Source organism: Cynocephalus volans, chromosome 12 (assembly GCF_027409185.1).
Source record: "Cynocephalus volans isolate mCynVol1 chromosome 12, mCynVol1.pri, whole genome shotgun sequence".
Classification (NCBI taxonomy): Eukaryota; Metazoa; Chordata; class Mammalia; order Dermoptera; family Cynocephalidae; genus Cynocephalus; species Cynocephalus volans.
The window spans coordinates 18,082,283-18,099,127 of NC_084471.1; the positions used below are offsets into that span (position 1 = coordinate 18,082,283).

At 41.1% G+C, this 16,845-nt stretch overlaps 1 protein-coding gene across 2 annotated transcripts in view; it reads right to left on the reverse strand.

The window, feature by feature from the left end:
* Nucleotides 1-1,059: 1,059 nt before the first annotated feature.
* POLR3B (RNA polymerase III subunit B) overlaps nucleotides 1,060-16,845 on the reverse strand; it is a 117,174-nt gene continuing 101,388 nt past the window's right edge. For both annotated transcript variants that reach the window (XM_063074679.1, XM_063074678.1), the window contains 5 exons: nucleotides 14,709-14,812; nucleotides 13,918-14,084; nucleotides 10,110-10,223; nucleotides 7,124-7,297; nucleotides 1,060-1,815 (listed from right to left, as the gene is read on the reverse strand). In XM_063074679.1, the coding sequence (XP_062930749.1) occupies nucleotides 1,686-1,815; nucleotides 7,124-7,297; nucleotides 10,110-10,223; nucleotides 13,918-14,084; nucleotides 14,709-14,812 (689 nt within the window). In that variant the 3' untranslated portion in view covers nucleotides 1,060-1,685. The remainder of the gene's footprint in view (nucleotides 1,816-7,123; nucleotides 7,298-10,109; nucleotides 10,224-13,917; nucleotides 14,085-14,708; nucleotides 14,813-16,845) is intronic.

Consider the following 16,845-nt stretch of genomic DNA (forward strand, 5'->3'; position numbering starts at 1 on the left):
ACGGGTGAGGCTGATCGCCGGCACCGATCCCGGGCCAGTGCTCTGTGACGGGTTGACAGGCCTTGGCCTCCACTGGATTACACACTTCTTCACGTGCAGGCCAAGTCCTGCTCTGTTTTTCCTCAGTGCAGTGCCCCCCACATGGCAGGTGCTAATGGTAAGTGATGGAGTCCTGGTGCCAGTGCCCAGCACACTGCTCAACTTGTCCCTGCCTGACCCTCTGAGTGCTCACTGACAGGGCAGACCACCCATTGCAGGGCAACTGCAGCTTTGATGGCGTTGGTAAGTGGAGTTGCCACATTATGTGAGATGGTCAGGATCATCTTAGAAAACTCAACAGCCCACAAAGTACAGTATTGATCTCTATGCACCATCAGTTCGGAGAACTACAAAGCTAGACTAAGGGAAGGACCTGGGCATTCAAACTCCTCTGCCTTTGTAACACCTGCTGAGCCCCTGAAGTGAAGGCTGAGGAAGCCTGCTCGGCCGCACAGCACCCTTCATCCTGCTTTGACTGGGAAGCCTCTGCGACTCTTACACCTGTGTGAAGATTTATCTTGTGAAGGACATGAGTGAGGTTGAATTGAGCCAATGACTAGTCTGGCTCCCTGAACATCCCTTTTGGAGAGTCCCAATACCCCTGGGCTTGGTATCACTAAAGGCTTTGAAAAAGTCCTGTGGGATGTTAACTTGGTTACACCCAATTTCTCAACCTTATTTTGACATTGATTCTTGGTGGTATGTAATACCTATTAACATTCTGCAGAACATTTTCCTTGGGACATGCTGGAAATATAGCCTTTGACATTATTCAAAGTTTTCTGACTCATTTTATAAAGTCCTTAACACAAATATTCATCTGGCTTTGGGGCAGAGCAGTTAAGAGCAACTTAGAAATGGGTAAGGAAGGCTGTCAGATTTAAAAAAAAAAAAAAAGGACAGCTAACATCCTGGTAGGAATGGAAGGGACCCACATTCATGGAGTTAAAGTATGGTATTTAATAAATATCACTGCATGGTATGATCATGGAGGTTCAAAATAATAGTAAGAAAAGATGATATTTTTGCCTAACAAGGTAGGCATATATTTTATTTCGCCAAGATTAAAATTACAAAGTTTGGGTATGTAAGGGCAAGACTTAATTGCTGGGAAAACTGATCCCCTCACAGTGCCACATAAGAAAGCCATCACTTTACTGGCCACTATCTCAACTTCACTCTTTTTTCCTCAGCATACTGCTCAGAATCAGCCACCTCAGCCAGTGCAAATGGATTCCTCACCTCCTCCAAGTTTCCTAAGAATGCTGAGTTTTGTTAGCCAGAAGATATCATGGGAAATTTAACCTCAAACATTCATTTTAAGGAGTAAGGTCTTTCAAGTGAGTAAATTTTAAAATATCAGAGCATAAATAAAAGTTTATTTAGCCTTTAGGTCATGTTCATTTGCGAATCAAACTGCATTGTAGTCCATGTTGTTGGCACTTCTCCCATGGCTTGATGCTCACTGATGAAGGCCTTTTGGTCAGTCTTCTAGTACATAAAAGCCTCTCCATCCATTTGTTTGTTTGTTTTTGAGAGAGAACACTGAAAGGAATTATTCACGGGAGCAGAAGTAGTCCTCAATCTCTGATTTCCCTTGCACTGGATGTATTGACTGTTCTCTTTAAATATCATCTTTTCCATCCTTATTCATTGTACTTGGACAGTTTTAACCTGGGGATAATGTTCATAGATTGCAGTTCCTGGAAGAGCAGCTTGCAGGCATATGGAATGCGGAGGGAGGACACGTGGCATGATGACTTGCAGTAATGGCACCTGAAACCCAAGTCACATGTTAGAGGGACAGCAACTCAGAAATGAAGGCCTGCATGTGGAAAGTGAGAATTTTCTCTACAAAATTCTATTATCATTCTATCAAATTAGTTTTTTATTCTATAGCATTTCATTCACACTATCAAATGCCCAGAAAATAAAAAGAAATGACCTAGGAAGCAAAAGATAAGATAAAATAAAACAAACACCACTCCCTCTAGTTTTAAAAGCATGCAACTTGAATCAGTTCCTATCACACTTCTAGGCTTCTCTCCTTAAAACGCAAAACATCTGCCTACATACTTGTTTTGAAAGAACCCCAGAAATCTGAATCATTGGAAATTTACTAAGATTTAGCTTTTTTCATTGTTGAAAGGTTTTAAACCGATTCAATCAATCTCCACCTATCTATAATTATCTACTATACTAGTATACTGTTCTAGGTAAGATGCTCAGCAATTGTAATTTGGTTTCTGCCACTGAGATATTTGAAGTCTGATGGAAAAGACATGACTTTTGAACAGGAGAGTGGTGTCCAGTCAAATGCTAATTTTTCCAGTGCTCTTCAGGCTTGGTTATTTTTCTTAGTATTGGAAGCTACTGTACTTCCAACATGCTGTCCCTTGTGCAAGACTAAGAAACGGGTGTGTGTCTGTGTGTGCATGTGTGTGCGTATATTCCCACTTAATCCTTAACAACAGCCCATGTTCCTGACCAATAAGCTTGCAATTCGAATTCAGATTTTTTTTTCCTCTTCCTTCAAGGAAGAACAACTGAAGAAAGGTCCCTGGGGAGAAAGTGAGTTATTCTTTCAGGTTTCAGACCAAGATAGGACCTCACTGTACTCTGTAAGGGTTTGGCATCTAGGACGGTAGGTATCCAGTACAAATCCTGAAACATCACATGCAGAAAACTAGGTCCTCCCAGTTCACAGAGGAGAAAATGAGTGCAAGAGGAGTAGCAACTGAGGCTTAGAAGATCCGGTGCTGACCAGGAAGTGGAGGGAGACTCCTTAGTGAACAATAAAGGACTAGTCATCCTGGGGGATAGTAAGACAGTATGTGTAAAAAATGTCAACGTGCATATTCTTTGATTAAGTAATCACAAAAGTGGCAGAGATAAGTGCACAAGAATGTTCACAGCCACACTTTTATGACAGCATAAAGCAGAAGACATGCAAATGCCCATTAGGCAATTGGTTCCATGATTACAGGACATTTATGTAGAAGAACACTGTGTGGTCATTAAATGTGACAATGTAGACTCTTATTTACTGAAATGTAAGGTGTCCAGGACACTCTGTGGAATGAAAAAAGCAGTGTGCTCAACAGCATGATCCCAAGGGGGCCCTCAGATGGGTTTCAGTCAGTGTAGGGAGCCCCCAAAATCATATGTAAAGTTTTTAATGACTTTTTCTGGGTATAGTTGTATTTTTTAGCTACTACCAGAATCTTGAAAGAATTTGTGTTTTAAAAAACAAAAAGAACTACTAGCAATCAGAGATGTCCCAAAGAAGAGTCACTAAAATGTTGACAGTGGTCATCTCTGGGCAATGGGAATTAATGTGACAGTCACTTTTTCTTTATATTTTTTGTAACTTTTGAATATTTTACAAATAAGCGGGATCATTTTTGCAACCAGTGAAATAATACTTTTACTATTTTAGAAAAGCATAGCAAGCACTGAGGCTGAGCGCTTACATGTGCTGGTAACTACACAGACACGGAACTTCTAGAGAAGACAACAATGGGAGGAGGAGGAACCATCAGGGACACGCCCCTCATGTCGCTACTAGGGGACTGCTGGGTGCTTAACACAGCCTATGAAGTAATCCATTGACAGACTGGAATAATATGAATATATGTCAATAACATACTATTATAATCTTCTTCTTCAAAGATTACCTAAAGACCCTTTTAATGCATTCGAGTTTAAGAATTATGTTTTTAACGTGGCTGGGTTAATCTAATTTATTCAGGTATCATGTTCATGCTTCAATTAAACTGGAGAAATGAATTTAATTGGGGTAACTTCTTACTGATTCTCCTGTTTAGTAGATTACTCTATCACTTCAATCCAAGCTAATCTATTTAAGATTTCCATATATGCTGATTCATAATCCAGAAAGGCCATTAATCTTCTCTATCATTAAATATTTCTCCATCATTTAATATGTTCCAATGTGCATATATATATGCACATATATATACATATATATAATTACCTTACCATATGTCTAAACAATTTCCAAAGGTAGAAATTTGACCTGAACAACAATAAAATAAACTGATTTTTTAGGACAAAGGCAGCAAAAAGAGGCGGCTATGGCTTCGCACAAGAAATGATTGTCCAGTGAAATATCCTCTATGAGCTAATTATCTTAATAGGGATTTTCTTTTCCTCTGCAGTTTTCCTTCTGGACCTCTCTTTTGTGACTTATGCCCTTCGTGTCTTCTGTAGAGCAACAGTCTTGCTGTAAACATCCCCATAGCAATGTCTTACTAATGTGTGAATCACTGACAAAAGGCCAGTTCCAAGGTTCTGAACTGCTCTAATTACCCAGGCTCCATTGTGCTGCTCATTAAAGAGCGACTTCCTCCAACAACTGCCCGTGCTCCCGCCCACACAGCCCAGCGCACACACGACCAGGTAACCATAGGAAAAATGACAGCGTCATTATGCTCCTTGGCCAGAAAGCAGCACACGAGGAGACTGCTAGACTACCAGAATGGATTAGGATTTTTTTCTGTTGGCAACAAGGGTATAAGTAGGCCACTCAAAATCAGACAGACAGCATATTACGGTCTGTTTAATTACAGTAAAGAATCTCAAACTGTGTAACTTGAGTCAGTCCTCTTTCAAATACACACTGAACACATAGCCTCAAAGCCAAGCACGGCCATCAGATGATCTCTACATGAGACAGAAATGAAGCAGAAGACATGAATTTAACAGAACAATGCTGAGAGATCGATCACTGCCTACAGGTCTTCTTGCTCACATCAGCTTCCCTGAGTATCCAGCGGAGGAGAGGGGAAGGTTTTCAACACGCTGAAGTGAAACTGGTTTACTGTGCTCCTTCTTCCTTTGCAAGGGTGGGGGAGAGGAGAAATGCAGAAAGGAGAAGACGTGGAAACTCTTTTGAAGTTTCATGACCCCTATTTTTAATGAAATGACTCCTCTTCTGTACCATCCTTTCAATTATTTAAAAGTCCTCACGCCAAAATAAGCCAGGCACAGAAAGAGAAATACCACATGTCCTCACTCATAAGTGAGAGCTAAAAAATAAATAAAAAGAAAGAAAGAAAGAAAGATACAACAATCACAATAATACAGTGAACTTTCAAAAGGAGAGAACAGAGCTGAGGTTACCAGAGGTGGGAAAAGGGGAGGGTAAGAGGTGGTAAGGGAGGAATTGGTAAAGGGCCACGAAAAACATTGCATAACGTTGAATATACTAATTATCCTGATTTCAGCATCATGTTTTGCACACAGGTATTGATATTCGACTCTGTACCACATAGATATGTACAATCAACTATGTAACAATTAAAAAAAAAAATCCTCACACCAAATTTGAAGACAAGCACAGTGGAATGGAACTAGTTTCCAGGCATCTTCCTATTACGCTATTTCTTTTCTTTTTTCTTTTGGTCACACAACACTGACTATAAAAAGCAAGCTTAATATGCATTTCAAAAGACAAACAGACATTTCAGTACTGAAACAAACCCCCATCTCATTGATCTAAGAAAGAGCCAGGCTTATTCTCAGAATAATGTCACCCCATCTCAGCAACCTTATGAAAAGAATGAAACGCAACTGGCCACCTCTTCCGTTCATTTGTAAAATAAAATGATTTCTTCACAGAGAGACTCATCAACTCTTCTATACCAAAATCATAAAATAATTAGCTAAAAGGTTTTGTCATTTAACTAGCAAGGTATATATATACTGTATTCGAAGAAGCCCACTTGTTCTGACTCTTGCTTTGCTTTCTTCAGCCAAGAACATGGCAGCTTCAGAAGGCAAAAAGTTGGACTCTGGAAGGAGGCTTTGAGGGTGGACTCAGTGGGGAAAAGGTGGCCCACGTACTTCTCAAACCCCAGCAATGAATGGTCATCTGGGCCTAACTATATCCTTCTGGGATGGTCCCTCCCCAGGGACAAGGGCTCTGGGGAGGGCAGGTGAGACGTGATGAGGGGCTTGGGGCTGTTTCCAATCCCGGCAGGCAGCACCTGTCTCTGACCTTGGTAGACCTTGACTCTAGGATAGAAAAGTGAGTAGAGACTGGGGGATGACAGGCTCACTTGCCTACAGGGGGATCTTAGGGCTCTGGATGATAACTAACCCTAAGCAGAGCTGTTTGTTCTTTGGTTGTAGAGTGAAATCATTACAAAAAGGAAAAGTGCTGCAACTACACAAACACAAACAGAACATCATCTTTGAAGCTGAACTTTGTGTACCAAACTCTACATAGAAATTATAGACTTAGGAATTACATAATTTACTTACTGGCAATCCTACAAATGCAGGGTATCACTTAGCAGTTATTTTTTATGAAGCACCTGCCAGTTGCCAGGCTGGAGAAGCAGGGGTAAACAAGACAGAATGTAATCAGAATGAACCAGAAGATAAGCTCGCTGCGAACAGCAATATTCATCTGTCATGTTCACTACTGTATTTCAGTGTCTGGCACTTAGCAGATACTCACTAAATGCATGCTGAATAAATGACTGAAGCAGACATGGTTTCTGTCCTCATGGAATTTACAGTCCAAGTGTGCAGCAGCTGTCCAAGTGTGCAGCACAGACAAGGGGTCAAGGCACCAGGGCTTGGTCCTGGCTCTGTCACGAATTTGCTATAAGACCTGGGGCAACATATCTGGCTCTATGGGTCTGAAGTAATAAATGAAGGCATTTGACACAATCTTCTCTAAAGAGTTACTTTAACATGCTGTAATTCTAACACCCAACAATGCATCTGCTAGGATTTTTACAGGTGAATAATGTTATAAAAGGCACTTGAGATAATATTAAAAAAAAGATAAAGTCTTGTACTCCTTGGGAGTACTCCTTGCGATCTTAAACTCTGGTTGCGTAGAAAGCAGATCATATAGGAGACAAGTGAAACACGTACGTATGTACAGGATCCCCAGAAAAGAATCTCCAGGAAGGCATGGATGAGGAACGGTACATCAATGATCACAGGCAAATATCGGAGAATAAGTGGGTATGATTAAGGGTCAGTTGTTGAGCTGTGATTTAAGAGGTGAAGGGCATGCTACGAGAGACATATGGTATCCACTTACCAGCCGGAATACCCCAGAAGTCCACACTGCCCACAGACATCAACCTCAAAGGCATCACTTGAAATCATTAGTCTCTCTAGCAGAAGCATACTGGCTCCATAACCGATTAAACAGTCGCGTTCCATTTCTCCAAGACGCAAGCCACCATCACGAGATCGACCTTCAGTGGGTTGCCTTTGAAACAAGTTATTAGAGAAATGCGTTGTTACATTAAACAAAGAGGCAGCATCCCATGCTGGCAAAGAGCACAAGGCTTTGGGGCAGGGCTCACCTGGATTCAAATCACTTATTAGACAGTGACCCAGAGCACGCTGCTCAGCCTCATTTGTAAAAGTGCATAAGGTTACCTATCCCAAAGAGCCTCAAATGAGAAAAGAGGTAATGCCGGTGGTTGTTATTCCTGAATGAAAATAATATATAATTATACAATACTATATGATGTAATAATATATAATCACATAAAATACTGTTACAATCACTGTCATTATTATTAGGATAGTATAGTCCTCAAAACAGGGAACAATGTCTTTGCGTTTGTCAGAGATATCTCAATACTCTGTTATTTCAAGCAGAAAAACTGAGCAGAACAGACTGTGGAACAAACCTGGATCCCTTGGTAGTTTCTGCCAGGGACCAAGGGCTGTTTGTCCCTTGAATGGACTCCCTGTAGTTTATGTACGAGGAGTCTTCGAAAAGTTCATGGAAGGATTTGTATTAATTTTCAATTCTACTTATCCACAAACTCTCTGACGTACACTTATACGTGCCAGGCTTGAAAATACTTTAAAAGGTTAAGAGTCCAGGACCCAGAGATGTAGGTAAAATTAGGAGATTCTGAACAACTTAGGCAACACCACCTAGGTCCTGATCACACAATTTGTTTGGAAATTTATTGGCTGGCTTATTTTGGAGTGATACTTCCTTGAGTAGAGGTGGACCATAAACCCCTTGTTTGCTTTACTCAAGAGCATCTTTAAATCTCTGTTGTTGTTGCCAGTCTCCCAAAGAACTAAGGTGAACATAGTGCATGCCAGCACATGCTGAAATTTTAACTTTTTTATTATTGTGGTTGAAAGTTACAATGGGAAATCAAATAATTTGTAGATTATTTTTGAAATCAATCCTACACATAAAAAATTTACAGGGGCTGCCCAGTTAGCTCAGTTGGTTAGAGTGTGGTGCTGATAACACCAAGACCCAGGGTTTGATCCCTGGAGCAGCCAGCCACCAAAAAAACAGACAAGCAAAAAACACTTAAAAATAGGTCTAAATGAACACACTACTAGAAACTTCATAACCAAGCACACCATGTATACATTTTCATCTGCTGGTAGAATCATCCAAGGGTAGGCGCTCCTTCTACCTGAAGTCACTGAGCAAGGTGAAGCTAGTCAGACCACATGTGGACAGAATCCAAAACTAGGATTTTAACCAACAGAGATAACTAACCACAGACAAATATGTACGCTAGGCGGTCTTCATATGGAAGACACAAAAGCAATACCAAAGTAAAAACTTCTTTTACACAACAAAGCAAAATATAGGAAGTAACTGCTTTGACATTTATGTTACTCTGAGATAGTTTTTTGGATGTTGTAAACACTGAAGTGGAAGTTTAGAAAGGGACAGCATTTAGGGGAGAAACACCCCTAACCCAAGTAGGGTCTCACTGTGGGGGTGATTACTATCTTGAGAATCTCAATTTCTCTCCCCTCTTCAGCAGTTTTAAGCACACATATGTCTATCATTTCAATAGACATGTGCACTTGCTCAGTTTTAAATGGTGGAGGGATTGAGTCGTCTACACCTCTTGATTCAAAAAAGCAAAATGCAACACTAGCTGCTTCATTTTTCCTCCCTCTCCATCCACCGTATTGTAACATCCAAGCAGTGCTCAGTGAAAGTGGGGAGGGAACCAGGTATTTACTGAGCATCACCCATGGATCAGCACTGTATACATTCTACATTCAAAACTTGACATTCACCGTCACCCTGCGAAGTAGGTATTATGGTCTCCACTTTACACATGGGAAAAAGTGAAGGTGAGAGAAGCTAAGTGATCTGTCGAGGGCTCGTGATACTGCTAAAAGTTGGAGATGAGCTCATATCCATGTCTATCTGGCTGCAGAGCCTTGGTTACCTCTCCTGGCCCAGCGTCCCTCAACCTTGGTACTCTGACATCTGAGCTGGGTACTCTTTGCTGTGTTTGTTTAACAGCATCCCTGGCCTCTGTTGACTAGAGGCCAGTAGCTCCTTCCCTACCCCTAAGTTGTGACATCCAAAAATGTCTCCACATACTGTCCAATGTTCCCTGGGAGGCAAAATCACTCCCAGTTGAGAACCACTACTCTAGACTATGCTTCTCTAACTAGAAAGAGTAGTACTAAGAACATAAACTCAGTAGTTGTAATTCCCTTTCCCAACACATTTACCCATTCATTAACACACAGACACTGTGCTTGGGATTGCGGATATACTAGTAAGTGGGGCACATGAGCACCCTAATCCCCTTACCCCCTGGAGCTTATTCAAATAAGCACATAAGTCCAGGTGCCTTATGCTCCCCAAACAGAAGTTTTAAAAAAGTACAAGTGTGGTTTCAACTACCAAATAATGCATGTATATGTTTTCTGTGTACACATGGGTACATGCAGGCGTAACAATTTGTGTGGGGGTATATACGTACATGCCTTCTTACACATGGACCTTTCTGAACAGGACCATATTTGCAAACTAGTACACAGCAAATGGTAGTGTTAGGAGACCACTCGCAGTACCTACAGTGGGTTTGCTCTTTTGCCTGTGAAATGGTGGGGTTTTTTTCATATTAATCATACATATATGATTTTTGTTGATGCCTAATACCCCAAATCTTGACATCTCAGGAAAACAGAAACTTTGCCGAATCTGCTTACTGCTCTGTCTGGAAAATGCATGGTAGACTTGACTGCATTATAAATTCTTCTCATAAAATGTTTTCTCTTACCTGGTAAGGACGGCTCGTGGGCCCCGGGCCCGGGCATGCATTTTATCCAGCACCATGTGTTTCAGCTTCTGATAATACACAGGGCCGAAGTAGATGTATGCTTCTAAGGGCTCACTGAAAGAAAAGGTCAGTGTTTTGGGTTAAGGAACTGAATTTGGGCTAACAAGAGACAGCCTTTTCTAGGACTCAACTGGCAGGTCCTTACTTGATTATGAAGAGGTTTATGACTAACTGGGTAAGAGTGATTTTCAGTCTGTAGTGAATGAAAAGGCTAGAGCTGAAAACATAAAAGTCCCACAGCTATATTAAAAGATGAATGGTTTTATAAAGAAATGCAAATTCAAACAGGTTGTGAAATAGTATGTGTAGGATGACCCCTCCTTCAGAGCTACACCTAGTCAGGCCATCATCCTTTCCTGCCTGGCCTACCACAAGTAATCCTCTAGTTGGTCTCCCTGCTTCTACTCTTATCCCTCAACAATCTGTTCTTCACACAGCAACCCAGAGTGATTCCTTCTAAAATGTAAATCACAATAGGTCACTTTTCGGCTCTTAACTCCCCAATGATTTCCCATCATACTCAGAATAGGTATTGCCAACATTTTGTGTCACGGCCATAAGGCCAAACGTAACCTGGTTCCTGCCCAGCTCAGACTCATTTTCTGTTCCCTCTTCCCATCGCTCATTCTACTCCAGCAACGTTGGCCTCTTCATCACTTCTGAAACACAGCAAGCCAGTCCCAGCCTCAGGGCCTCTGCACTTCCTGTTTCCTTTGCCTGAGACACTTCCACCAGGTATTCACAGTGGAATACCTGTGAATACCAGAATTCACTGTTTGAATTCTGTCAAGCAGTGCACCTCCTCAGGAAGACCTTCCCTGATCACCTTCTCTAAAGGAGTCCTCTTCCCACCCAGCATCTCTTACTGCACTGTCTCAACCTAAGCCTTCAGGACACTTACTGCCTTTTGGCATTGTGGTACACATTTATTATTTCTCTGATTACTGCCTGTCTTCCCCACAAGAAGTAAACTCTGCGAGGACAAACACTTTGTCTCCGCTGTCACTGTGGCTCTAGCACCTGTGACCCTGGCCTGGCACACAACAGGTACTCGATAAATGTCTGTTACATAACTGACTCGATGAATCTTTAGAAAAACTGTAGTAAGAGTTTAAAAAGAAAGTAAATATGTAAGGGCTTTGATAGAAGAAACCTTTTTTCTTCAGTCTGGAGCAGGAATACCAGGGGACTGATGCCTTTAAAAATTTTTTCTGTCTCAGAACTAACTTCCTCAAAGGAGAGGAAGCACCAACATGTGCCATTTAATCCATACAGCAATCCAGGCAGGGATAACTGTCATCCCTATTTTGAAGATGAAGAAATCGGCACAGAGGGTCCACAAGGTTAAATAAGAGCTGGTGAATGGTGCGGCGGGAATTGAAATCTACTGCTCTCCCTGCCATGCAGGCTAGTCTTGAACCAGGTAAACTTTGGGCTACAGCATGATGTGAGAGTGGAAAGAGCAAAGGAAGCATCAGACACTGCAAAGGCAAATAAAATCATTTGGCCCCTGCCTGCTTGGTACACCTTATAACATTCTCAGCATCACGAGCGAAGGCTTTTACTGTCAAGCCATTCCACTGGTATAAGCACAACCAGAGGCTTGGAAGACACAGGAGTGGAGTGAAAGGCACAATGGAGAAGGCATCAAGAGATCCTGTTTTTGACCCAGTTCTGTCACATAATAAACTAATTACATGATCTCTCTACCTCAGTTTTCTTAGTTGTACAAGGTGGTCAGACCAAGGTTCTTTCCAGCTCTTTCCAGGAAGAACGATCCTGTTCCTCAGTAATATGGTTGCTCATGATAGCCTTTATGGAACTCTGTTACCAATGCTATTCCATCATCAACAGAATAAATCCATACCCAACTTTCCCTCTTAGCTATGTTCAAGAATGGACAAGGGATGAAAGCTGGTAGGTGAAAACGTTTGCAGGTCTTTTGTGAAATTTTCAGCCAATAGGCTAAACAGTGCTTCTCAAACTTTGCCACTGAAATATATGGCAAAGAAACAAAAACTCTGGCTGGGGAATCAGGTGGAGGCAGTGTGGACTGGGACACAGACTACAGCTGTCTACAGCAAGCAGGATAAAACCCATCCAAATCTTTCAGTACAATTAGGAGTATGTTCAGCAAGGTGCAACGAATTGATCCTGTGGTTTTGCACACTTTCTGGTCAACATCTACATTATTTCTGGGTGGAGAAGAGAAGACTAAGAGTATCATTTTAGCAATGACAACTGTGTTTTTTGAAATGGACGCTTGGCTATTTTACTGAATCATCTTTGAAATGGACCATCAGTCTTTTCCTGTAACGTGATTTTTTTCATAACATCTCAACTATGATACACCTAAAGAAATCCATACTATTATAGTCTGAATAGACGATTTTTTTAAAAACTCCATATTTTTAACAGATAAAGATTTTGACCATTTTAATCACATCTGGAGAGTCTATTTGCAGCACTAAAATCAAGCTGTGTTCTCACACATGCTTCCACGCTGAGTTTCACTTGTCTTCAAGTGGCTTAAAACCTCAGAAGAACAGTATAAACACTATCTACTATGTCCTAGAGTTTTATCTGGCATAAAATACATAAGTGGGTCTTAATTTAAGCAACTGAGTTGATCCTTTAAAACCCTGTGTGATTCAAGTTTCAAACCTTTGTCATTCACGATCATTTCACGGGTCTCTGGTTCTCACAGGGCAACAGGAAGACCCTGCGCTCTGCCTGGGGGACCTGGCTCTTGCTCTCCTCCAACCTCACGTCAGTCTGTGACGCTGCCCCTTCCCTGCACTGCGGCTGTGCCAGCTCACTCTTCTCACCCTTCTTATCTCCGCTTAAATGCCCACCTCCTCACAAGGCTCTTCTAACCTATTGTTCGTCTTCATTTCGGTGAGACCCATGTGTACTTGTATTTGTTTGTATGCATTCCTTCATCTGACAAATACTTACCGAGTGCCTTCTGTGTGTCGGGCCCTGTGCTGGGCAGTGGAAACAGAACAGTAAACAAAACAGACCAGCCCTGCTCTCAGGGAGGTTACGTTCTAGTTGGGGAGACAGACGACATTATCATTTAGTATATTTGATAATGATGACTGCTATGGAGAAGAATAAAGCAGGAAATGGGTGCTGGGTTATAGTTTTAAAATAGGTAGTCGTGGTAGGCCCCACCGAGAAGTTACCTTTTACCTGTTTACTTTTAATGTCTAGAAACAAACCTAAATGTTCAGCTCCATAGGTCAATGTTCTGTGTGGTTTCCTCTTATACACTCAGTGCTTACCACATATTGGGCAGGTGTTTAACATATCTTCAGTGAACAAATGCATAAATGCTAGGCCTCAGGCTATCTATCAAAGCACTAATTATTTGATACTCGTCATACAAAAGCAGATAGTTCAACAGGTAAGGGAAACCCTTTGCATTATATACACTGATGCGTTGCTTAAAAGTAGGGTAGAAATCATATTTTGGTAAATTAAATCTTTTCTACATTTTAAATTACAGCTTTACCAGTAAAAACAGCACTCCTCAACTTAGCAGTTTCCTAAATTTGGATTTTTCTATCAGATTTCTTAAAAGAGTAAAGCTTTACTCCTTAAAGTTTAAGGTACAATCCTTAAAGTTTACTCCTTAAGGTATACTTTTTAAGATATCACTTAAAAGAATATATCTAAAGGGCTCTAACCTCCTATCCTAATAAAACCATTCTTTTTCTTTAAAATGGCTCAATGGTACACTTACCCTGTGATGCCAGATGTAACATAGTCTTTCCCCAAGTAGTTATAACCATGGCGAACGAGGTCTTCACAAACGTCCTTTACTTTACTCCCTCCAAATGCAGTGCCATAGTGGAATCTGCCGTCCAACACGCCGGCCTTGCCAGCCAGCAGCTCAATCAACTTTCCCACCTGTGGGATGTGAACAAATTAAGTGAGCACCTCCCTGTGGACAGGAATTCTCTTTGCTTATTTATCTCTGGCTTAGTTCCCCAAAAGGATATGAGACTACTACTATTAATAGTAGTGATAAATTAATAGCAGCAATATTTATTGATCTCTTGCTGTGTGACAGACTCTGATGTGTCTGACCTAATTTTACGCCTCTCAAAGCCCCTGTGAGATAGGTACTATTATCTTCTCAGTTTACAGAGGAGGAAACTGAAGTACAGGGAGGTTAAGCAACTTGTCCAAGACCACACAGCCAGTAAGAGGTGGAGCTAGGATTATAAAAAATAACGACTGAAAGGGAGACCCACTCAGGTTCAATACAAGGTGTTGTCTTTGCTGAGGGATAAGTTCATCACTCAGAACACTCTGCTCTCGAAGGGAAGTGCAGATGTGCTTCTCATTCTCCCTGTAGAGCAGAGTGGGCCAGAACTGTCAGGGGCTAGAAACCTATTTATCTGGCAAGGGTTTAAAGGTCCTTTCTGAAAATCAACGTCAGAGTCCCATAATCTCCATTCACTATAATTAAACTAATGCCTGTTTTCTTCCTCAAAAGCAGTGACTCTGAAAAACTTAAAGGTAACTGACCGTCATTCGTGATGGGAAGCCATGTGGGTTCATTATGATGTCCGGACAAATGCCAGAATCACAAAATGGCATGTCTTCCTGGGGTACAATCAAGCCACAAACACCTGGGGGAGAGAAGATTTCATGCCATGTAAAGCAAATTGGCAGAAAGGAAGAATACAGTACTTAATTGGGATCTCCCTGCTGCTATCTCTATTTCCACTGCTCTAAAACCTTCCCCATGGTCTCTATCAAGAGTAACAAAAGCAATTTCCAACAATCCTGCGAGACAAACAGTTCAAAAACGACTCTCCTTGCAGAAAGGCAGTGCAGCCTGTGGACTGTCCTGCTGGCATGACACACAATGGTGTTGTCAGACTGCTTGCCCACCCTCCCATGCCACAGAGACCGAAGAGTAGCGACTTCAGGCGGCCCTGGGCCTGCCAGTGTCCTCAGAGCTTTAAGCCAGCAGCAATTTTGGTCCTTATCAGCTAGTTTGTGATCTGCTAGGTTCTGCACCCAAATCATAAGCATCTAAGTTCCCTGACCACCAAACACAGAACTGATTGAATGAGGGGTATGCTTAAAATGTAGTTTTAAAAAACTGTAACAAGAAGTATTCATGTGTGGCTGATGTGCTAACAGGTCTACCTATTGGCTGCAGAATGCTGGCTGGTTGGTTGATTTTTGCCAGAGCTTCTCTGGCTGAGCCTAAACTGCCCAAAGGAATTTTAATTCCTATAGCTTACAGCACATTAGAAAAGCGATCTTTGATTGAACTTGTAAAGTTAAACAAGAAAGTTAAATGCTACATCATTCTTGGGGGAAAAGGCCTAGAATTAGAAATGGAATTCTAGGAATGAAAACAGAACAAAACAAAAACCTACCAACTCTATGCGTACTATTGACAGTCTCTTAAATTCATGTACTTTACTATTCCCTTAATATTATTCTAACCTGTAGGGAATTTTGTTCCTAAATAGTTTTTGATTCCTCTGATTTCTTTTTCTTGGGAGGAGAAGTATGGGTAGAATTTAGATTGTTAACCACAATCTTCATAATGTGGAATCAGAAAACTAGTGTACAAGGGCACTGGACTAAAAAAAATGCTTTTAAATTTGTAGAAAGATAAAATCACTTTTCTCTGTGGATAAAGTTATTAACCAGCTGTACCTACTGAAAAGAAACTGCTCTCAAATTTTTCATTCCCCAGTTTTGACTTCTACATAATTACTCAAACTACTTTTAAAAAATTTTGGGATTTGTTATAATCACCAAGAGCTAAAGGAAAAGAATGTCATTTGCTTTTTTAATATTGGTTATTAATATTCTCATTGCTAGTGCCTGTGAACAGTATGGTAATTAGGTTTGTGGAGTTGAATTGTAGAGCATGTAGTTACTTTAATTACCTTTTTGGTTGAAATGGTATTGTTTATTATAAAAAAAAGTATGCTCTCAACAGAAACAATCATCCAGTTCCCCTTATTTCAAATTCAGCTACAGTGTGTTAGAATTTAAATCAAGCAGTGTGACCCTTTTTTCTTCCCTCCAAAAATCCATCTTATCCACACTGAAATTATCTGACAAACTCTAGGGATACTGGGAAATCTACTTTGAAAGAGATCAAATTGTAAATCTATGTGCACCGACAACAACATTGTTTAGCAGTGAACACAATGTTAAAAATGGCAATTCCTAAAGGGGCCGGTCCTGGGACGAGCTCGGGTAAGAATGTTATTTTGGCTGGTGAGGAGATGGAGGGTTCAGTTATATCCCTTAAAAACAAAACCAAAGAAAACCCTTAGCACCCCTTAAGCAGCAGTTCACAGGGGGATGCCGGCGTCTGCTCAGGAGGAAACTGCCCATCCACCTGCCAACAAGAGAAGGTGGGAGTGAGGGGCAGAGGCACAGAAGCTGACCGAGGAAGCATGACGTACTTATGTTGGGGGAGGGTAAGGAGAGAGGTGACTTGCATTTATTTTCAGTTTTAGTTGACATGTTTAATCCAGCAAATTCAACTTTACTATGTTATTAAAAATGAAAGAAATGCTTGTTCCCCTAAAATCTGAATTGCTAATAACTTTGCTTGAAATCTGATTAATATTTAGTGCAAAGTTTCCTTTTCGGGAAGTTGTTTTATTAGCCCCTTTCTGACATT